Genomic DNA, 22,101 nt, shown 5'->3' with positions numbered 1-22,101 from the left:
AAATCCACAGCCAGGATGAGTACAGCCTGGAGATGTCAGTTGTTTACTATGTGAAGGCACCACCTCCGGATGCTGTTATCTAAGCACAGCTGTTGCCTCTTGGGAAACCACTTTTTTTTTAAAAGATTGGCACCTAAGCTAACATCTGTTGCCAATCTTTTTTTTTTTTTTTTTAAAGATTTTATTTTTTCCTTTTTCTCCCCAAAGCCCCCCGGTACATAGTTGTATATTCTTCGTTGTGGGTCCCTCTAGTTGTGGCATGTGGGACGCTGCCTCAGTGTGGTTTGATGAGCAGTGCCATGTCCGCGCCCAGGATTCGAACCAAAGAAACACTGGGCCGCCTGCAGCGGAGCGCGCGAACTTAACCACTCGGCCATGGGGCCAGCCCCTGTTGCCAATCTTCTTTTAATCTCTCCATAGCCCCCCAGTATGTAGTTGTATATTTCAGTTGTAGGTCCCTCTGGCTCTGCTATGTGGGACGCCACCTCAGCACAGTTTGATGAGCAATGCCATGTCCGCACTCGGGATGCCAGCCAGCGAAGCACTGGGCGGGAAGCAGAGCAGGTGAACAGCCACTTGGCCACAGGCCGGCCCTGGGGACCCTGCTTTGGCTAGGCATCCTTGCCCACAGGAGCCCCCCTCAACAGTAGAGGTGGTGTTTCTATGTGCCGGGTGCTGGTGATTTTGTTCTTGTCCCTGCCTTCAAATGCCTCTGCAGGTTTTGTGGAATTAGCCCCTTGTGGCAACAGCACATTGGAAGTGTGGTACAGCGACTACTGTTCAACTGAAGCATTTGGAACTCGATATTTGGCCATTTTATCTCCTGGTGCTTCACAGCTCAACATCCTGTGCCTTAGGAATCCTGATCGTTACTGAAGTCGGCTCCAAAAACCCGGGTTTGGGGACCTGCTCCGTGGCCGAGTGGTTAAGTTCCCGCGCTCCGCTGCCGTGGCCCAGGGTTCGGATCCTGGGCGCGGAAGTGGTGCTGCTCGTCAAGGTCACGTTGAGGCGGCGTCCCACATCCCACAACTAGAAGGACCTGCAACTAAGATATACAACTATGTACAGGGGGGATTTGGGGAGATAAAGCAGAAAAAAAAAACCCAAAAAGATTGGCAACTGTGGTTAGCCCAGGTGCCTATCTTTAAATTTGAAATAAAATAAAATAAAACCAGGGTTTGTGCCTCACATACCTCGGCCGCAGCTGTGCAGCTCCCGCGAGCGCCAGCAGGAAGCCGCCCCGCCCCGACGCGCCGCCGGCCACGCCCTCGGCCCCGTTTCCCGGTCGGCGGAGGCCGTGGCGTCATCACCGAGCGCCGGGTGGCCTGGACCGGGCGAAGGCGGAGAACGGCGGGCGTGAGGAGGCGAGATGCTGAGCCGGCTTCAGGAGCTGCGCAAGGAGGAGGAGACGCTGCTCCGGTTGAAGGCGGCGCTGCACGACCAGCTGAACCGGCTCAAGGTGACCCGCCGCTCCCGCGGCCTGTCGTCCCTCCCTCAGCTGGCCGTCGTGGCGCTGCCCACGCACGTGGGGAGCGTGTCGAGATGACTGCCCGCCCGTGTCAGAATCCCTCCCTGCGGCTCCGCCGAGGCCGGCGCTGCGCGCCTGGCGGGGGGCGCCCCGCAGCCCAGCCCCGAATGCAGGCGGCCTGGCCGCTGCCTCCCAGCGCGTGGTGGCGCCCGCCCAGCTGTGGTACCGCACGCTGGAAGGACTCGCGGGTCCTCCGGTGCTGCGCAGGCGGGCAGCGAGGCCCTGAGGGAAGGAGCCGTGGCGCGCGAGTTCCCAGGAGCTTTCCGCCCGGAGCCGTCACCGACCACCGCCCTGACAGGGGCCCCCGCGGCCATTCCCAGAGCTGTGCCCGTTCACCCCTTAGCCGCAGGGCGATGGTCCCGAGCATCCCTGCCCTGCACTCTTCTTCGGGGCCTCTAAGTCCAGATGAGAGAGGGTCACGAAAGCCCTCTGTGAACTGCAAAGCCTTGTTCAGCTGTGACAGATCAAAATGACGCGCTCTCCCTCGGTACGCTTGCTGGCGTGCACTCCTTTACGCTCTACGTCACCACAGTGCCTGTCCGGGTACCTAACTGGGTGTTGATGGTGACCTCCAAAGCCTGGATTCCTTACGCTCCTGGAAACCCTTCCATGTTCCGTCCCTCCTGCCTTCGCCTTCTCATTACTGGGCAGACAAGCTCAGGCCTAGGGAACCGGCCCTCTGCAATGAGAAGACGCCTGGCGTTTTTAAGGGCACACTTGTGTTTTCTCCCTCGAACTGCTAGGTCTGGGGGAATGGAAGCCTTGGCTCAGCGGGAACACCTGTACACCCCAGGGGAAAGGGGCTGGCGGCTTTCTCTGCTCATTTCCTTAAAAAGCCAGGAAGCTTAGGGGCCCCACCCTCCCTGTAGAGCTGCAGAGAGGTTACAGTACACTGTTCTCACTTCCTCTTGTGGAAGCATGCTTGAACAGCATGCTCAGTAAATTTAACCCACGTCAGTATCTCAGTGAAATGGTAAGGAAAGTGTCCTTAACTCTTCTTTTCTAGGTTGAAGAATTGGCCCTCCAATCAATGATTAGTTCCCGAAGAGGGGATGTGATGCCGCCTTCTCAGCCTGCACCGCAACAGTCCCATGATGTAAGCGTGATCGAGTGTGGGCCTAGGGAGAGAAGGCCAAGTCCGTTGTGCTCTCCTGCTGCTTGGAGGTCAAAAGTTGTAAATCACATTCCTGAGCCTAAAGGACTCTGGGAAGTGCTAATAAGAATTTTCTAGTTTAATAAACTGGCTATTCCACGTTACTATTTTAGACAGGGAACAATCCACCTTTCTACCGCTGGTTATGCTTTGATTGATTTAGTAATCAGGTACTATTATACTGCCTCTGTCATCCTAGTCATCCATCCTCTCTTGTACGTCCAGTGAATCCAGAGGGTCTGCAGATCTTTGCAGGGATGTTTCAGAACTTTTGCTGCTCTGAATAACTAAGGTTGAGATTCAGAAATAGAGTGTAGCTTCAATTACAAAGCATAGTGCTAGAAAAATGAGTTCTAGTCCTCATTGTATCCTTCTCTTACCGGATTCTCTCAATAAATCAGTAAAATCATCTCCTACTTTCTAAATATACTATATTTGAGCAGTTCTCCCAGATGTGTATTAAGTCATTTTAAAACCATTTGGAAGCAGCACATCTAAACTAGCATAATTATTTCGTAAGAACCATGTTTGTAAATCAGGTAACAGTCTATCAAATCTAGGGCATTTACCCTGCTCTCGTTCTGGTTGGGGCGGCGGGGTGAGAGGTCAGGGTAGGATTTGGAGAAATAGGAAAGTGGCCATACCTCTTGGTGATAAATACTAAGCATGAATATGCAACTGAGATTTGATTTTAAAACAATTTTAAGAATCTGCTACTTTCAGGCCAGTATGTTTCCTACTAATCCCTAATATCCTTGGCTGCAGCAGATGTTGGTGCATGTAGACAATGAAGTGTCAATCAACCAAACTGCACTGGAGTTGAGCACAAGGAGCCACATGCCAGAAGAGGAGGAAGAGGAGGAGGAGGAATCAGATTCCTGAAGGGGAAGAAGAGCCAGGGTTAGTCACACAAATTAAATTTCTAAGTCTCTTCGTACTTTCTCTCTTCAAAGAATTCCTGCCATGGGCCCTGTAGCTGCTTTAAAAGGAAGCAAAGGGGCCGGCCCGGTGGTGCAGCAGTTAAGTGCACAGGTTCCGCTTCGGCAGCCTGGGGTTTGCTGGTTCGGATCCCGGGTGTGGACATGGCACGGCTTGGCAAGCCATGCTGTGGCAGGCGTCCCACATATAAAGTAGAGGAAGATGGCCATGGATGTTAGCTGAGGGCCAATCTTCCTCAGCAAAATGAGGATTGGCAGCAGATGTTAGCTCAGGGCTAATCTTCCTCAAAAAAAAAAAAAGGAAACAAGAACTTTAGGAGGAAGTGTAGTTGTAAAAATGGTTCCATCAACAACTCAGGTTTCAGAATGCTTTAACAAAAATTAGTGACATGTAGAAAAGCAAAGATGCAATGTCTTAACATTGAGCAGTATGAGTGGTGCTGTATCTGTATTCTCGTCAGATTCATTAATTGTGTTCAAAACAGAAATTTCCTCTGAAACGCTATTAAGAAAGTCTGGCATTTGCAAAAAGGGCAGAATTTAAATAGAAGCTAGTCTTTCCAATCAACAATGCCTCTTTTAAGAAAATCAGTTAAAGGCTGTTTGCATGCCTTTGAACCCTTGTGAGCAGAGCAAGGCCACAATCTAGGAGAGAAAGATGACAAAGAGGACAGAGGGCCACTTGAGAGCACAAGCTATTGCCACCTCTCAGTGACAATGCAACACACTGCCTACTATAGACTGCTTTGTGTGCTGTCGTCATATCTAGGTGGAGACGTCACTGTGGTAAAATGTACTTAAATAACCACCGTGCAGCTTCCTGGCTTCCAGATAGCAACAGAGAAAAGGATCAGTTTCTCCTCTGGGGCAAACAGCACACCAGGATGGTTTTCTGGACTTAGAGAGGAAATGTGCCATTAAAAAAGGAGTCACTATGCTTGGGAGATTGGATTTTTATAATAAAGGGATGACAGTTACAGAATAAGAGTTAAATTTGGTATTTGAAGTTGAGATTCATTTCTGCACACTGTCCCTTTTCCACTGAATATATAGTTTAGTTGCTTAATTTTATAAAAGTAACTTGCCCTGCCCTAGCAACAGAAAAGACAAACAAAACACAAAGAACCTCCTCAAATAGAACTTATGTAACCATTTGGAAACAGGAATTTCTAAATTCTTAGTTATTTCAGGGGAGGGGCATGGGGAAAAGATGAGAAATAGAAAATTTGATAGTTCTTTTACTTGTTTTTAAAAATGCCTTATAAAGAAGCATTTTCTGAAAGACGTTGGTTTGCTCCAGAAGAGAACATGGATAGATTTGTTAATCAACATTTCATTAAACTTATTTTGAGCTCCTCTTACAGGAAATAGCCAAAAGTTTGAATGAGATGTTTCTTGGAAAACACAATTTGAAAATAGTTTTGCAATGAAAAGCATCAAAGTGTACATTTTTGGGGTCTAATTTAAAATATGACCATGGGGGTATTTTTTGTTCATTTTTCTTTTTGCTTTTGCTGAGGAAGATTCTCCCTGAGCTAACATCTGTTGCCAATCTTCTTCTGTTTACATGTGAGCCACCACCACAGCATGGCCACTGACTGCTGTGGCCACTGAGTGGTGTAGATCTGCACCCAAGAACCGAAGCCCAGCCACTGAAGCAGAGCACGCCAAACTTAACCACTAGGCCTCCAGGACTAGCTGAGCATGGGTTTTTGAGCTAGAAAAACTGGCTATGAATCCTAGCTCTACCACTAACTGGCTTGCCTTCTCCCCTCTTGGCAACTCTCACTTTACCAGCTGTAAAATGAGGGTGTTCATATCTGCTCTGGCGATTTCACAGGTGGTTGTGAGGTGCTAATGAGGTATCATTTAAAAATCCAACCATTGTTGGTGTCTCAGTAAGAAGTTTGAGGAAGGAATTTGGCTTGGGGAACTCAAAACAGCAAGACTGATGCAGTGAATATCATTCTTGACAATGAGGTCATTCTTAGTAAAAATTACTAGGAAAAACTCTTGACTTTCAGGATGTGAATAGAGAATTTAAAACACTCCTCAAAAGACAGCATGAAAGCGTTCAGATCCAGGTTTTAGACTCCAGATTACATCATTTCTTCCTTTTAAGATGCAGTTTCCACATCTTTTTAATATCCTTCATTTTTTGAAGAAGATGATTAGCCCTGAGCTAACATCTGCTGCCAATCCTCCTCATTTTGCTGAGGAAGACTGGCCCTGAGCTAACATCGGTGTCCACCTTCCTCTTTATATGTGGGACGCCTACCACAGCATGGCTTGCAAAGCAGTGCCATGTCCGCACCCAGGATCCGAACCGGCGAACCCTGGGCCGCTGAAGCAGAACGTGCGAACTTAACTGCTGGGGCACCAGGCCAGCCCCCCAGTTTGCACATTTTAATGAGACATTCTCAGTAGTGATGGCATCCTCTCTGTTAGCAAAACATATGGGGTGTGTAGTGGGTGTGGGTCTTAAACCTCGGTCTGAATGTTTATTGAAAAAGTATACATTACACTGTTGACTTAGAACAAGTGTTAGCCTCACAGCAAGAAAAAATGATCGCCTCGCTGAGGCAGCAGCAACCAGTTTTTAAAATCCTGGCTACATCCTAAGCTTTGGCAGATCCAGAGTGAACTACCTGCTTAGGAGATTTACCCAACTTCTGTTTTTAATTTGAAAACGAAATAGGTCTTTTTATTTTTAAATATACATTTATTTTGGTTTCTATAACCTGCCCTCTCAAAGAAGGAAAATGAGGGAAGAGGTGCTGACCAGGCAACCTCACATGTACCTCAAATTCCAAAAGTCACTTTTCACAGAAAGGGGACCATTGGCTAGTTGAGACATGGCTTTGTTTTCTGTGACTTCACTACCACCTCACAGGCATGACAAAGCCAGCACTAGGCACATTCCTTCTCTCCAGGAACGTGTAGTTAAGTGTGACCGGTGAAAGAGGGGAAACCGTTGCTCAGTGGAGCAAAGCAGCATGGGACTGACTGTCCCAGGTAGACAGCTGGCTATACCAGCAAGGTGCTCCTGTGGGCGTGCTGCTCCCCCCCCAGCCCCACCTCTGCCTCCTGCTTGTCCCGTCTATAAAGAGATGGGATATTCACAGGTTCACAGGAAGGTGGATCGAAGATTCACAGATAGGGGGTTTGGTGAGCAGAGCTGGACAGAGTTCAAAGATTGGAATTACAGGCAGCCCCGTTAGTCCAACGCGGTGTGTTATGTCCACCTTCCGGCCTGTTCCTTGTCTTCCCGTTCCCCCTCACAAGAATGCTTGGCTAAAGAATTCGATTTCTTGTATACAGGAGACACTGAAAATCCTACTACGAAAGTAGAAATCTTTTGTCCGTTTAACTTGATAGTATATTTATTAGAATAAGAGATTAGATTTGTTAAACATCTGGATTAAAATGGTTAAAAGGATTTTCATACAATTTTTAGGCACTATACACACTGTTGTTTACAATAGCATCAGTATTTGGATTTGGGGAAAAATAAATCTCATACATTTTATGCCTTGATCCATCTATAACATTCAAAGTAACTCCATTTTAGAAACACCACTCCAAACTTAGAGAGACATATACCACTAAATATCCCACACAGTATATTTAAAAATAAATATAGAAATACAACCAGAAGTCTACAAATCATCACAGTAGGCAGACTGGTGAAGCCCCAGCTATCATGGCAGTGAAGGGCTCTGGCTAGATCTTGATGGAAATTGCTGAATTCTACACCAAAAGCAAAAACATAATAATAATAAAATAACATGATATACACTTTCTGATGCTCATTTTCTTAGCAGCAAAGCATGCTTCACATGCACTGCCTGTGAAGGATCTTAAAGGCTCCTTCCTACTCGAATAGGAGGTATGCCCTGCAAGAATGAAGTACCACCAAGTGTCAGAGAACCCCAGAAATACAGGCAGCCAGCCAGTGACAGGGAGGGAAGAGCAGTGCAATTTTCAATAAGAAGGACTACCCACAGTCACCAGTTTCACGGTAATTCAACATTGCGCATGTTTTGATCATCAACATACACAAAATAGTCCCAAGCACAAAGCCAATCCACTTAGGGGAATAACAATAGTAATAAGAATAAAGACAGTACTATTAAAAATGACACAAATAGAATTTTGGCACATGCTGTGTTCTTCATCCTTTCTCACAGGTGAAATGCACGTGTGAACAGACAGGCATGGGAAGGAGGCCCAAAAGCAACATGGCACACCACGCGGCAGGGGGCTCGCTTTTTGCTGCTTCCCAAACGCTTAGACGCCAGCCGCGTGGGTTGGTGTGCTGGGCTGGTTAAGGCCAATGGTGGAGCAGAGCCAACCTGCAAAATCCACTTCCTCGGCATCAGATCTCTTGATAAAAGCGTGAACCTGCATGTGAGGAAACAGGAAGTGGTGTTCAAAGACCACCAAGAAGGAAAATTCAAGAGTCCTGGGTCCAGAGCTTGTGCTGCCCTTAGAAGGAGCTCCTGGGGCCTGCCCTTGAGCAGCACTGGGGACCAGGAAAGCAGGGCCAGCTGCAGGCCAAAAGACCCCCGCTCTGCCGGGTCCACCAGCTGCGAGGCCTTGGGCCACTCACTTCCCTGAGCCTGCTCTCTCCCGCTATTAAACGGGCAGGGAGCTCTGCCTTCAGTGCCTCCCAGGGCTGGTAGAAGGAACAGAGGAACTGATGAACTTGAAAGTGGGTGTTACACCAAAAAGGCTTTACAAACCTTGTAAGCTCAGAAATTCACAGTATTACTTCCCTACTCCTTGCCCCACACCACCACCAAACAAGATGTGGCAAGTGGAGAGTGGCTTGGGGAGAGTCCTGAATGTAAGGTGAGCCGGTCAGTAGAAAAGGGCCCTGTCCCCATGAAGGGCTGGGCTGGCCCTTTCTTTCCCTGGACTCCCTGGGGCTGCAGGGTCATCCCAGCTTTCCCTTTACATTGATGGGAGGATGGAGGAGACTGACATTTGGTGTCCTGCAGCCCCAGGGTCAGCTGCATGGCAGTGGTCAAGTCAGAGCAAGGAATGGGCTCAGGAAGTACTGGACGGACGTGTGACGGGAGGAGAACAAATGAATAAACAGGTGGTGTACAAGTCTGAAATAAGCGGACTTACCATGAGTTGCTTCAAATCTGCTCTCTCTGCAGGGTTTTTGATTAAGCTTAAAGGAAGAAAGATAATGTGAGAGCTATTGCCTGGTGCTGGTTCTAAACAAAAGTTTGCATTTGTCCCCCCCCCCCCCCCCCCCCCCCCGCCCCCACTACACCCCACAGGCTCTGAGAAAGAATCCCCAAGCCCTGTTCATCTTCTTGTTCTCAGCACGATGCCATGCCCACAGTAGGTTAGATGCTGGTCGAAAGGCAATATGCCGATCCCTGTAGAGCAAGTGCTGAAAGCAGCAGCTATTGTACCCACTGCTGCAGACAGGTCACCAATTCCTAGCACTCTAGAAGGGCAGCAGCCCGAGGGTGATCACAGAAGGGAAGGGGCAAAGTCGTGCTTCCCAAGATGAGTGGGAAGCCTGACAAAACCAGGGTACTCTTCCAGAAAACAAGGAGCTGACTTACCATTTATTCACAAAATCCTGAAATTCCAGACTGAATACTCCACTGGGCAGCTTGGGAGGAGGCTGCAAATAAATGTCAAGACATAAATGCCTGGCTTCCTGCTCCAGCCACCTCGCCTCCCCTCCCAACCCCCACCTCTGAGTAGTGCTGCCCTTATCCAGTCAAGGAAAGGCAGAGGTCGGAGGCAGTGGCTGCCTGCCGGGTCACCTGGGTGAAACCACTGGTCTCACACACCACAGAGCTGGGGCCAAGTCCATCTTCTACCACTCACTTGTCTAGTACACATCTGAACAAATCACTGATTTCCTCTCTGAGCCTCAGTTTACCCTTCCATGAAATGAGGAGGACATAATAATCTCTGGGATCCTTTCCAGCTCTGACACTCTTCAACTGTAAATCTTGGAGTGTGGCATGGAAACATATCCAGAAATTACTAGTAGCAACAGCTGGGGGATATGCAAACCACCAGGTATAGTCCAGCCCAGACAGCACCTGCGGAAGTCATAGAAAGCTAACTGAACAATGATAAAATGTATATCCCTTTTTGGAACCCTGAAGGAGCAGAGAAAGGTTAGTAAGACATTAACCAGCAGAGGGCTGGGTCTGGAAGAATGCTACCTGCACACTCACTCCAGGAATGAGACCGTTTGAGGGCATCGGAGCAGGAACACTGGCAACGGCTCTAGTTTTCCCAGGGTGCATGGTGGAGATTACACATGGCTACACAGGACTAGGCCCTGGAGCACCCAGCTCATGTGCTCCATGCAGCCCCAGGAAACGTCAGCCACTCTCATGTGACCTGTGCTGGGGCTGTGTGCAGCTTCCTTATGAGCTGACCCCCAGACACAACCCAGGATGTCACTGCTCCAATGTGTAGCCCAAATCAACAGGTAATTGGAGACTAAAAATTAACCAGTGACACTACCAAAAAAGGCCAGCCTAGGCCTCTGAATGCTGTATCAGAACAGCAGGTGAATAAGCCTGATTTGAGGCCAAAGACTAAGCCCAGCTCTTAGGCCCACCCTGCAGACTGTCCTTGCTGCTGAGGGGGATGAAAGGAACATTCAAGGAAGAGACAGGCAGCATGGCCTCCAGGGCAGTCCGCTCCAGACCTCCGGAGTAGGAGGGGCCCAAGCAAGGGAGGGGCTGCGTGCCAACAGAGTGTGAGGCGCATACACCTGCCACCATGCAGCCCAGGCTCCTGGGAGGAAGGGGCTGGGGTCTCGGGGCTGGGAGTAGGTGGTAAGGAAGCAAGAGCACTAAGTGGGAAGGGCCTGAGCTACTTTTCATCTTGGAGCCTCAGTTTCCTCACCTGGCCCACCTGAGCAGTGCTTGGAGAACTGAGCAGGGAAATGTAAAAACATGCAAGGTGGCAGGGCACATTAGGCAACTGGCAGCTGCGTATTTAACCTCAGGCCATCTCTTCCTTTAATGTGGCTCCCACCCAGCTTAGGGCCCAGCAGTGGAGGATGACTTTCCTGACTACCACAGATGCAACGTCCTCTGCCTTCCTTGAGTCCTTAAGCAGCCAAGATCAGATCCTGAACTACTTTTCTCTGTCCCATGGCGCCAGCAGAAAGCTGTGCAGACAGTCAGTAAAGAGGTAAATTAATCTCCCTAGTGGACTGAACCAGTGACAGTGATTTATTAACTGCTCCAGTGAACCAGGATTTTCCCTGTTATGTTTGTAATGGACAAGGGGACCATTTTGAGCCTTTTGGGGTCTGGTTTTAGAGAGCAGGAAGAAAGTATGAAAAGTTATTCCACTAGTCTCTTGAGGAAGAAGAGAAGAGGGCAATACTCCAGCTAAGTGGGGGCTTCCAGCTGCCTCCCAAACATGCCAGAGTTTGTCCCTTCTCATTCACTACCATGCTGCCCCTGAGGCCAGGAGTGCTGGCCCTATCTGAAATCCTGTCCTGACCCCCAGCCCCTCCAGCCCTGCCCCACCCTCCTCTGAGCAACTAGTGCTCGTCCACAGCTTCCAGCTCCCTGCAAACCCAAATTTGATGAAAGCTTATCAGTCTCTTCCTTCTTTGAGCCTTTTTCCATTTAAACATACTAGTATATATATTACACAAATATGTTCTTTTTATTAAAATCAGCCAAGAGCAATAAGCAAAAAGAAACCTTTAATCACCTGGAATTCTATCACTCAGACAGAACCACTGTATTATATTACTTTCTAGACTTTATATGCACATATATGCATAAATTTTTTAAAGAACTGATCGTAGTATAGCTATTTTGTAGTCTGCTTTTTTCAGACAGCAATTTATAGTGAATATTTTCCATATCTATTTTTACATTGTCATTCTTTATGTTCACAGCCGTTTAATGGCACTTACAAGAGAAAACCCCATACTACAGTTACATATATATTTGCCTTGCCTCCTCCTCCTCACAATCTAATAGTCTTCAAGACCAGGGACTTTTATTTTTCCATCTTTGGATCCCCACCTCATTCCTACTGCCACCACAGTGCTCAGCACATAGTAACTGCACAAGAAACACTTGGTGAGTGAAGGAATGAGAATGTCAATGGGCAAGGTAGAGGCTCCTGAATCTGAGAGAGGACAAGGGACTCAGAGATACCTGGAGATGTTCCCTGGGAAGGGACTCCTATAGCTTCTAAACGAGCCACTCAATTCCAAGAGCGTGATGTGCAAACCAAGTCATGTGGATCCTGGGACCCAAGCAGCCCATTCGGTGGGAACAACTCAGGTTTCCCAGTCAAATCAACTGTGAGTTTTTTCCTAAGAGGAGCAAATTCCAAGGTCAAGGAAGCCATGTAGTACTTACCTCGTTGACTATGTAATCCAGTAACTCAAAAATTGCCATAGGAGGTCGGCTGTCCATTCCATAAGCTACAGATTTTATAAAAAAAAAAAAAAAAAACACTTCTCAGAAACAGACAGGAGGGTATTTGCCAGTATGACCCTAGGGGTTAGACACGGATCCTGGGGACCAGAACAAGGTCGATATGATAAATAGAAACAAAAGGAGCTACAGATAAGGCCTGAACACAGAGGCCACCACCAAAGGCCAGAGTCAGTGGCCAGGGTATGAATCTGGGCTCTGCCGCATCTGAGGTTTGTGACCTTGGGAAAATCAGTTGACTGCTAAGCCTAGTTTTGAGTTTTGTAAAGCAGAGATGAATAATAATTACGTCTGCCCTTCCTCCCTTATATTGAGAGAGGAACAAATGAGATAATAACTAAATAACATAACATAAAGGACTTAGTTGTAATTCTCCCTGAACTGGGATTTCTTCCTTCTTCCTTGAGTTTCTTCTTTCTACCCCAGAACCCCAGGCCAGGGACCACAGCCACCAGCCCTTCCAGTCACCGCCGTCAGCTATCCCTGCCCCCGCAGTTTCTCCCTTCATACACTCCCTCTGCCACGTAGGCCTCATGTAGGTAAAGACCAGGTCTCATGGGTCAGACAGGAAAGTCCCGACAGGAACTACATTAGAAGATGATGGTTGGGCCAGGATCTTCCAAGTAGCAGTTGACTTCACAGCACTCATGTTCAGAAAGGCAGGTGGTACTGCACAATGCTCACCACCAAGGAATCAATCAAAATCAAGGCCACTTACAAGTATATGTGACCTTGACAAGTCAAGCGCTCTGTGCCTCAGTTTCCTCCTATCTAAGATGGAGATTATAATAGTGCTCGCACATGGCTGCTATTAAAATTAGATAAAGCTAGGCAGATGCATGGAGACAGAAAGTAGATTAGTGGTTGCCAGGGGTTGGGGGTGGGTGGGCTGAGAGTGACTGCTAGTGAAGATAGGATTACTTTTTGGGGTGATGGAAATGTTTTGGAATTAATGGTGGTGATGCTTGCACAACATGGAGGAATATACTAAAAACTACTGAAAATGTGCATTTTATATTGGGTGAATTTTATCTCAGTAAAATAATCTACCTTAAAAGAAAATTTCATGATTTTTAAAAATTAGATAATGCATCTAAAGGACTAAGCACAGTGCTGGGAACATAGTTGGGATTCCACAAATGGTAGGAAGTTGTTGGGAGTAGTAATAATTTTCTACACCCACCTGAAGACCCCCGCTCTGCTTCCCCCCTGGCCCCAGCCTGGCATCCAGAGACAGGGAATCAATCTTGGGAGAGTGTACAGAGAACCAGCCCTCCGGAAACCCCCAACAGTAAGGGACCCCCCACAGTCCAAGCTGGGGCCACACCAGGCCACTCACAGCTGAGGGGTCTTCCAGGGGTCCTTGGCCTAGGCGGAGTCTCAGCCGCATCTCCCTCCACTTGGCACCCAAACATCAGCTCCAGCTCCTTGGCATCTGGAGGAGGGATGGGATACCTCCCGACCGCCATCTCAACCAGAGAGAGCCCCATGCTCCAGATGTCCGACTGCACTGAATAATGAGTCCCCTGGAGTCTTTCCGGCTGCAGGAGAGACAGACACAATTATGCTCAGCTGTGAGCTAATCTGGGCCCACACAGGAGAGGGATGGGCGATCCCCGTGGATGCTCAGAGGGAGGCCTCAGCACTTCTGCTCCTCTGAGGCTTGTTTGTGCTGCAGGGAGTGGGCTGCCCCGCTTGTCCCGGCCCTGGGTCTACTGATGGGCTTTATCTTTTTCTGCCCCTTCCTCTCAAGAGCTCACATCTTGGTTCAGGACCTCCACTAACCTCTTTAATTTGGCTCCCCATCTACCCCCAAATACCGTGTTTCCCAAGTCCTAGCAGGCTCCCGTGGCTCTGAGGCCTCCTCAGGGCTCTGTCTCCCCGGTTTCCTGCCCTGAACCAACAGCATCTGACCCAGCTGGACCCTGGCTGCTGCTGCAGCTGTGCTTCCAGCTTTGCCCAGCCTGGTCATGTCCTGGATGTGAGGGCAGCTTGGCCAAAGCCCAGCACGAAAGGCTCATCTTGTTACCTGAGTCTGAAACATGAAGCTTCTGGAACATGGGCCATGAATGAACTGTGCAGTGAGTACAAAGAACACTGGTCCTGAGAGTCAGGAAAGCTGAGTTATAAGACCAGCTCTGCCATTTACTCACTGACTGTCCTTGGACAATGTGAAATGGTAGAAAAGGCAAAGGATCTGGGGTCAGGAGACCTAGGTTCAAGTCCCAACTCTGGGACTTAAAAGCTACATGATCCTGAGCCTCAGTTTCCGCATCTATAAAATGGGACTGATAATTATGGTGATAACAATAGTAACAACACAACAAAATACCTGTTACTGAGGAGGTCAAATCAAATGAAAATGTATGTTAGATGTTGCAAAATGCTATACAAAATATGAGTTGTTATTGGTGGGAGGAGTCAAAGAGAAAAAAGTATACAGTGCTATACAAAGCATTATTTTTATTTAGCATTAACTGAAATAGGACACGTATTTCAAGAACTCTACAAAAAAATCTTTATTCTGACCATTGTACTTCTATTTAGACATTAAATTAATTTCTCCCATAGGATTTTTCACTAACTCCAACACTGGACTATTTTGGAACTGACCACCTACCACAAAAACCCGAGCCACTAAACCCTAGATCAGTAAGTCCTAGGGCCTATGAATTGATTTTGAACTTGTGAGTTGGCAGTTGAGTGACCCAGGGTGCGAGCTGCTCAGTTTTCAGACATTTATGGAAGAAGCAATAAGGGGAGGACAGGGAAAGAGAATGGGAGAGAGTTCTGAAGGGCTGGTGGGTTCCCTGTTCCTTAAAGACTGCGGGACACTGGAGTGGAGGGGTGGAGATGTGGGTCAGCGCCGGATGAGTGATACTGACAGTGGCTGGAGTCACGGGATAGGTGCAGGCAAGAAAGAAGGAGGATGCAGACAGGAACTTCCACACAGGGAGGCCAGGAGCAGCTGCCAAATCCTACCTAAGAGGCAAGTGAGGGCATGCTGTGCAAACGGGGCTAACTGGCGAGGAGACCTGGCTTTCAATCCTGGCTCTGCAAGGTTAAGTGGGCAGGTCACTTAATCTCCCTGACTCTAGATTTCCTCATTTCTAAAATGGAAACAAGCATCTTTACTTCATGGGACAACCACATGCAGCAGATGAGATCACTCAAGGATGTGAAAGTGCTTGAAAGAGAGCACATAAAACACTCTCCGTGCTAGGATGCCCTGCGCCTCTGTGCCTGCCCCCTCCACTCCAGGCCTGCACTCACTTCCACCTCCATGAAGACCTCCCACTCACTCTAACCCTCCTCTACTCTAGCCCATGTCAGCACTCACCCCGAGTCAGGCTTCCCCCTTTCTGAACTGTTCTCAGGGGCATGCTAGCCATTGACCCACCATTCAGTCAACCAACCATTCACCCACTTGCCAAACATTCCCTGAGCACCTACCAACTGCCAGGCCCCCAGCCAGACCCCAGGGACAACAGAGCCCTATGGCCCTATCCTTGCCCCCAGGACCTCATTGTATGGGGGAGAGAAGAGGACAAGCTGATGGTGACATAAGTATAGGCACAGCCGCACACAGAGCTCTGGTGACAGTGGGAGCCGGCAGAGGTGGAAGCCCAAGGGAAGACCTCTGTGATGGGGTGTTGGCCGAACTAGAGCAGAGACTCCAGCCAGGGGACCAGGTAGGTGTGCTGTGGTGAGAGGCAGGGCAAGTGACTGGGAGACACGCAGTGAGGAGGGATGGAAGAGGTCCGACTGGGGAAACAATTCTGAACAGGTACATAGGAGTTGGGGACCATTAGATGTGGAAAGGATAAGCAGCTGGGAAGGGAGATTAAAGGCTGATGCTCAGGTTTCTTCCTGGGGAAACCAATGAAACAGTGATGCCATTTACCACTAATGGAAAAGAAAAGGTGGGGCGATTTGGGGTGGGATCATGTCTGGGCATGTTGGGTTTGAAGTTTTGAAGACAATCAGGTCGAGGTGACCAAAGGCTAGCTGAAGCTCACAATCTCTTGAGAATGGAAGCCAAGCACTGGGAAACATCCGAGTGCTGGCGAGGGCTGGAGCTGTGATCGTACAATCTCTTCTAGTGAGTCAAGGCCCCAAGACCCCACTTATGCTCCGAGGCTTATGAAAGGCCACGACCATCTCCCCATAAGACTGTGATCTCCTCGGGGAGGGACCACAATGCCTCATCCCTCATTTTGTTCTCCCCAACCCCCATCACCAGGCTCTGGCTCTACAGGAGAAGGCACCCACTTGGCTCCTATCCCTGACCAGACAAGAAGCTCAAAAAATGGAACTCGGATGCTCATACCGACATGTAGGACCTTGTGCCCACGAAGGAGTTGGCCATGGAGTCGATGAGCTGCCCGCTGACCCCAAAATCACACAGCTTGATCTCCCCACGGGAGTTCACTAGGATGTTGGAGGGCTTGACATCTGCAGGGAAAAGAAAACAGAAAAGTAGAGAACTGGCACGGGTAGGCCGATGAGCAGAAGGGTCAGTGCTCCACAGACAGACCAGCCCTGACCATGAGTCCCAGGACCTACTCCCCACCCCCATCACAGTGGCTTGCAAACACTGGCCACCAAGGCCCCTTCTTCCCACTTGTTTATGGTTTGAGGAAGGACTGTTTGGAGAGGAAATGATAAGCTGCTGTAGAAGCAAGACAGAAAGTCAGTGGATTTCTACTCTTTCAGAATCCAAACTTGACCAGATGACCCACAGGAAGGAGCCAGTTACCATAAATAATTAAGATTTCAAAGTCTGTTGCTTCAACTGCCCCTATTGGCAAGACATAATATGGTTAGATCATAAGGAAGAAAACCACAAATAATAAGATCTGTATGCTCGCTGAGCAAAGAATCAAGGCAGACAGGATGGGCGTGAGAACTTCTGCTCCTGACCTCAGTACAAAGCACAGAGCAGGTGAGTTTTACGAATATGTGAGGCAGGGGTTGGGAGCTGACTTACGATTCTCTTTCACTGAAGTTATTTCCCTAACAGCCTACCCGTTAGTCAAGGAGAGCCCCTCACTGCCAGAGAACTAGCCTGAAAGCTGCCCCTCAGGGTCAAGGCAGTGCCTCAGTAACAGCCCCATGCCCTTCCCTGCGCTCGGACCTTCCCCACTTCCTGCCCTGGCTGTCAGCACCACTACTGGTCCACTGGCCCTTCCTTTTGCAGTGAGGTGAACTTCCAAATGTTTGTCTTCTCCGTCTCCTCTGATTCAAACAACTGCCCTGTAAAGTAGGCGGACCAGGGCCAAGTAGAGTAGTGCCCCCTTATCCGCGGTTCCGCAGTCCAAGATTTCAGTTGCCTGCAGTCAACTGTGGTCCAAAAATATTAATGAAAAATGAACATAAATAATCCAGACATAAACAATTCATAATTTAAATTGTGCACCATTCTAAGTAGTGTGATGAACTCTCACACGATCCCGCTCCGTACCACCCAGGACGTGATTCATCCCTTCGTCCAGTGTATCCACAGTGGATACACTACTCACCCGTTAGTGACTTAGTAGACATCTCGGTTATCAGATGACTGTCGTGGTACTGTAGCGCTTGTGTTCAAGTCACCCTTATTTTACTTAATAATGGCCCCAAAGCCAACTTTATTATTGGTTATGGTTGTTAATCTCTTACTGTGCCTGATTTATAAATTAAACTGTATCACAGGCACGTATGTATAGGGTTCAGCACTATCTGCGGTCTCAGGCATCCACTGGGGGTCTTGGAACACACCCCCCTGCGGATACAGGGGGACTACTGTATTCTCATTTACAAGTGGGTAAACGGAGGCTGGGACTTGGTGAAAGTCCCCAGGCCAGGGCTTTGTGGGCAGATAGCAGCAAACAAGGAGACCCACTCAGGTGTAAGCCACACCCAGGGGCAAAATCACAAACTGTGACAGGGAATCTTTGAGAGAAGTAATATAGACACTAGGATATAGAATATCTGGAGAATCAGAGAAAAAACCAAATCCTCTAATTCCAACCGACAGAACCGCTGCAGGCATACCTCATTGTACTGTGCTTTGCTTTATTGCACTTCAGAGAGAACTGCATTGTTTACAAGACCCTCCACCAGCAAAAAGAATATAACTCGCTGAAGGCTCAGATGATGGTTAGCAATTTTTTTTAATTAAAGTGTGTACATTGTGTTTTTAGGCAATGCTATTGCACATTTAAGACTACAGTACAGTGTAAACGTAACTTTTATATGCACTAGGAAACCAAAAAATTTGTGTGACTCGCTTTTTATTGCATTGGTCTAGAATTGAAACCACAAAATCTCTGAAAGTATGCTGTATTAACATTATTTTTCCCTTCAATAATCTCACATGAATGCATTTACAGTATTTCTTCTTAAACAGATTCTAACAGGTCTATTTAAGTATCTTTCCAAGGGTATATTGAAAAAAAAAGTCACCCTCTCATATTCCAGTAAGTCTTTCCCCTGCCCTATCCCCACCCAGCCCTTCATCATTTCCAGCCCTGGTGGGGTCAAAACCACAGCCCCCAGTCAGCTCCACCTTGTCCCCATCCACCATTGGCTCCACGAGGGCAGGGACATTGACTATCTGCCTCCCCAGCGTAACACCACGGCTAGGACAATACCTGGCACACAGGAGGGACTCCCAAAGGCTTGTGAATGAATGGATCTAAACTCACTGTGTACCAACACCCAAACTCAGAGCCACCGGTGCAGTATAAGACCCAGCCCTCATAACATCACAGGACACAAGACCTTTGTAAACCCCTCAGCAACCTGTGTGTCCTAAACCCCTAAACCCCTGTGTGTCCTACATACAGACTTTCAGAACGTAGGTGTCTGAAGTGGCTTTAGAAGGCATCTGGGTCCTCCCTTTCCTGGTGGAGATGAAAAGTCTAAGGCCTAAAGGTTCAAGGTCACACAGCCAAGACTGGGTAAAGCTGGAACCAGAACTCAGATCTTCTGATGCCTAGACCTGTCTCCTTCCCACCCCCGCTGCTGCCACATTACTCAACTGGTCACTCTCCACCTAATCCTCACTGAGCACCACTATGTGCCAGGTACCATGCAGGTACCAGCAAGACAAGAGCGAGCAAACTGATCAAGTTCCCACCATATGAGGCTGACGTTCAGTGTGAGGAGACAGACGAAAACAAACCCACAAGCCAATGTGTAACATCAGGTGGCCTGAAGTGCCACAAAGAAAATAAAAACCAAACCAGGAAACAGCAGAGAGATTGCAGGGTGCTGCTGAGACAGGGCACTGAGGGAAGGGCTCTGGGGGCAGATGGCCCTTATCCATGACCTGGATGAAGTGAGGGGCAAGTCATGCGCCTCCTGGGGAATTATTTCAAGTGGGGAGAGTATAAACTTCAGGAGGTCAAGAATTAGCTTTTCTCTTGTTTCATGCCAAAGCCTAGTATTAAGACAGGCCCCAATAAACACTTCCAACTGAGGAGCCACTAGTCCTCATCTCCACAGTACCCATGGCGCTCCTCACACAGAGATGCCTGACCCCTGAAGGTCAGTGTCCAGTGTGTGGAAAATGATCTGGAGTAACAGAACAGAACTGGGAATAGCGAGGTGTGTGTCAGTGCTTGCTGGGGCTGGCAGCGAGAGCACATGCAAGTCCCTCCAACACGAGCCTCTGTCTTCACAGTTCCCACCAAATGCCACAGCCTTTCATCCCTGTGCCTGCACCACGAAGGCGGGAGCCCCCTCACCTTCCCAATGCTGCTGTGGCCTGTTTAGGAAAGACATGTTAGACCTTGCTTTGTTTTGTTTCCCTAAAGATTGACACCTAAGCTAACAACTGTTGCCAATTTTTTTTTCCTCCATCCCCAAAGCCCCCGAGTACATAATTGTATACTGTAGTTGTAGGTGGCTCTGGTCGTGCTGTGTGAGACGCCACCTCAGCATGGCCTGATGAGCAGTGCCATGTCCGCGCCCAGGATCCCAACCGGCAAAACCCTGGGCCGCCGAAGTCGAGCCCGTGAACTTAACCACTGGGCCACAGGGCCAGCCCCATAGACCTTGTTTTAAAGCAAAAGCATAGCACTGGCTAAAGAGACAAGAGACCTGTATTCAAATCCTGGCCCTGCCCCCTGCTCCACATGCAGCCTTGAGCTAGTCACGTGGCTTCTCTAGTCTGAGGTTTGCCTATCATGAAAGGGGTGACAACAATGGCAGCTCTTGCAACCTTACCAGATGGAGTCCGGGATGAATCTAACAAAGTGTGAGTATTTAAATAGCACCCATGTTAAGGAATACAAAGAACGATTCTTACACCAGTTGCCCCCCAAGATCAGCAGCTCACAGCACCAGACACGCCCTCGCCCCCCAACAGAGAGCAGCCATCTCCCCCAGGGCCCGAGGACTCCTTTCTCTGCTAGCTCAGACACTTCCCTCTGCCGCAGCTGCTGCTCAGGAGTCTCTGCACCGCCTCTGTAACAGTCCTTGTATCTGATTCCTACTCACATGGCAAGCAAGCCTCATTTTTTTCAAACTTATGTAACACTGCTTTCCTCTATCCCTGGCTGTCAGATCCCACTTCCCCCACCCACCCCAGGGAACGACACTGCCTGGGAGACTGCAGAGATCCACGGGGGATGGGGTCGGAGAGGAGCAGAGGGAAACCCTGAGGGGCTTTTCCCTGCTTGGACCACATCTGTCCTGGGAGCCAAATGTACTGCACATGGCCCCTCCTGGTGACTGGGAAAGCCTGACAAGAAGTTGCTGGGAGATCTCAGGACACTAAACCCCTCAACTGGAGAGCATGTGGCTAGAGCCGCCAGGCCGGGACATGCTCCTCTCTGGAAGCCCCAGCCAAGTTGGGCTCTTCTCTGGGGACAAAAAAGAGGTACATGTCAGACAAGGCCAGAGAAAGACTGTTTCCTACAACTATCAGCTCTCCGCATTTGCTTTCTACAATCGCCATCCCTCCCTCCTCCATTCCTGTCCCCAGTATCTTCCTCCTCCACTTCGTGCTGCACAGCAACCAGCACTCCTCCAGCAGGACAGCCCCTGCACAGAGCTTGCAGTGGCTCCCATCTGCCTTCGTGTACAATCCAAGCCCCTCAGCCTGCCTTTCCAAGCCCTCTAGTCCCTCTTTACCTCTCCAGCTTCTTACCCCAACACTTCTCCATGTTCACCTCCTCCAGGCTCAGGCTCGCCTGCCTCTCTAACTGTGCTAGTCTTGCGCTGGTCCCTGCATCTAAAGCATCCTCATTTCCCACCCACCCTCTCACCTCTACTTCCAGGTGCTTACTTCTTCTGAGTCCCCTTCCTAACTTGGAATACTGCCCTGCTCCTGGAGCCCTGGGAGGATTAACCAGGCTTCCTCCCATATCTTTCCCTAATAGCGACTTCAAACATTGTTCCAATCACAGGCCCAGGCCCTCCCTTCTTTCTGAGGCCTTCTCCAGGCCTTGGGTTCTGTTTCTGACCCTCCAACAAGAAGAGGGTGAAGCTGGGAGAAGGCCTAGCACGGGGTGGATGGCTGCACTCTGAAGGAAGCATGCACACCCACTAGGCTCCCAGACAGACAAGCTTCCCGAGGAAACCTACAAGATGTTCAAGTTTGATACCCCGATCCTGCTCAGCCTCTGGTACCCTCCTTCTTCAAAAATGAACAAAGAGGTTTTATGAAAAACTAAGTGGAACAAAGCATTTTCTTCTCTGATATTTTCTCCCCCAGAAATAACCACTGTTCAAAGCCCCCCGAGTTTTCCCCAAGAGCACATGATTTTAATTTAACTTCTGAGCATTTTCTACCACTCTAAAAACAAGGGGTTTGGATTAAATAATTCAGCAAGTCATTTGTTTATTCTATGAGCACTTACAGAGTCCCTGCACTGAGCTATGAGTAGAAAGGACCCAGTCCCTTATCCCTGTCCTCAAGACTGTCACCACCAGGAGAGACATAATCTACCAAATAACCGGAATGTGTGCACACATGTCTGATGGTAAGGGCAAAGAGAGAGTCATGGTCAGCGCACTGCGACTCAG

At 48.8% G+C, this 22,101-nt stretch overlaps 2 protein-coding genes across 3 annotated transcripts in view; one reads left to right on the top strand and one right to left on the bottom strand.

The window, feature by feature from the left end:
• Positions 1 to 1,303: 1,303 nt before the first annotated feature.
• On the top strand, positions 1,304 to 7,948 carry SNAPC5 (small nuclear RNA activating complex polypeptide 5). 2 transcript variants are annotated; one of them, XM_046653041.1, is made up of 4 exons: positions 1,304 to 1,459; positions 2,535 to 2,624; positions 3,450 to 3,581; positions 7,810 to 7,948. In XM_046653041.1, the coding sequence occupies exons 1-3, from the start codon at positions 1,370 to 1,372 to the stop codon at positions 3,561 to 3,563; spliced, it is 294 nt and encodes a 97-aa protein (XP_046508997.1). In that variant the 5' UTR covers positions 1,304 to 1,369; the 3' UTR covers positions 3,564 to 3,581; positions 7,810 to 7,948. The 2 variants fall into 2 exon arrangements, with proteins under 2 accessions (XP_046508997.1, XP_046508995.1); XM_046653039.1 differs by having other exon boundaries at positions 3,447 to 3,581.
• The window catches only part of MAP2K1 (mitogen-activated protein kinase kinase 1), a 74,506-nt gene continuing 60,290 nt past the window's right edge, over positions 7,886 to 22,101 (bottom strand). Inside the window, exons 6-11 of the mRNA XM_046653038.1 lie at positions 16,415 to 16,539; positions 13,424 to 13,625; positions 12,007 to 12,071; positions 9,208 to 9,269; positions 8,756 to 8,801; positions 7,886 to 8,023 (exon numbers count right to left, since the gene is read on the bottom strand). Coding sequence (XP_046508994.1) covers positions 7,910 to 8,023; positions 8,756 to 8,801; positions 9,208 to 9,269; positions 12,007 to 12,071; positions 13,424 to 13,625; positions 16,415 to 16,539 — 614 coding nt within the window. The 3' untranslated portion in view covers positions 7,886 to 7,909. The remainder of the gene's footprint in view (positions 8,024 to 8,755; positions 8,802 to 9,207; positions 9,270 to 12,006; positions 12,072 to 13,423; positions 13,626 to 16,414; positions 16,540 to 22,101) is intronic.

Source organism: Equus quagga, chromosome 2 (assembly GCF_021613505.1).
Source record: "Equus quagga isolate Etosha38 chromosome 2, UCLA_HA_Equagga_1.0, whole genome shotgun sequence".
NCBI lineage: Eukaryota > Metazoa > Chordata > Mammalia > Perissodactyla > Equidae > Equus > Equus quagga.
Note: the sequence above shows the minus strand (reverse complement) of the source record. Positions and strands in the feature narration are given on the sequence as shown.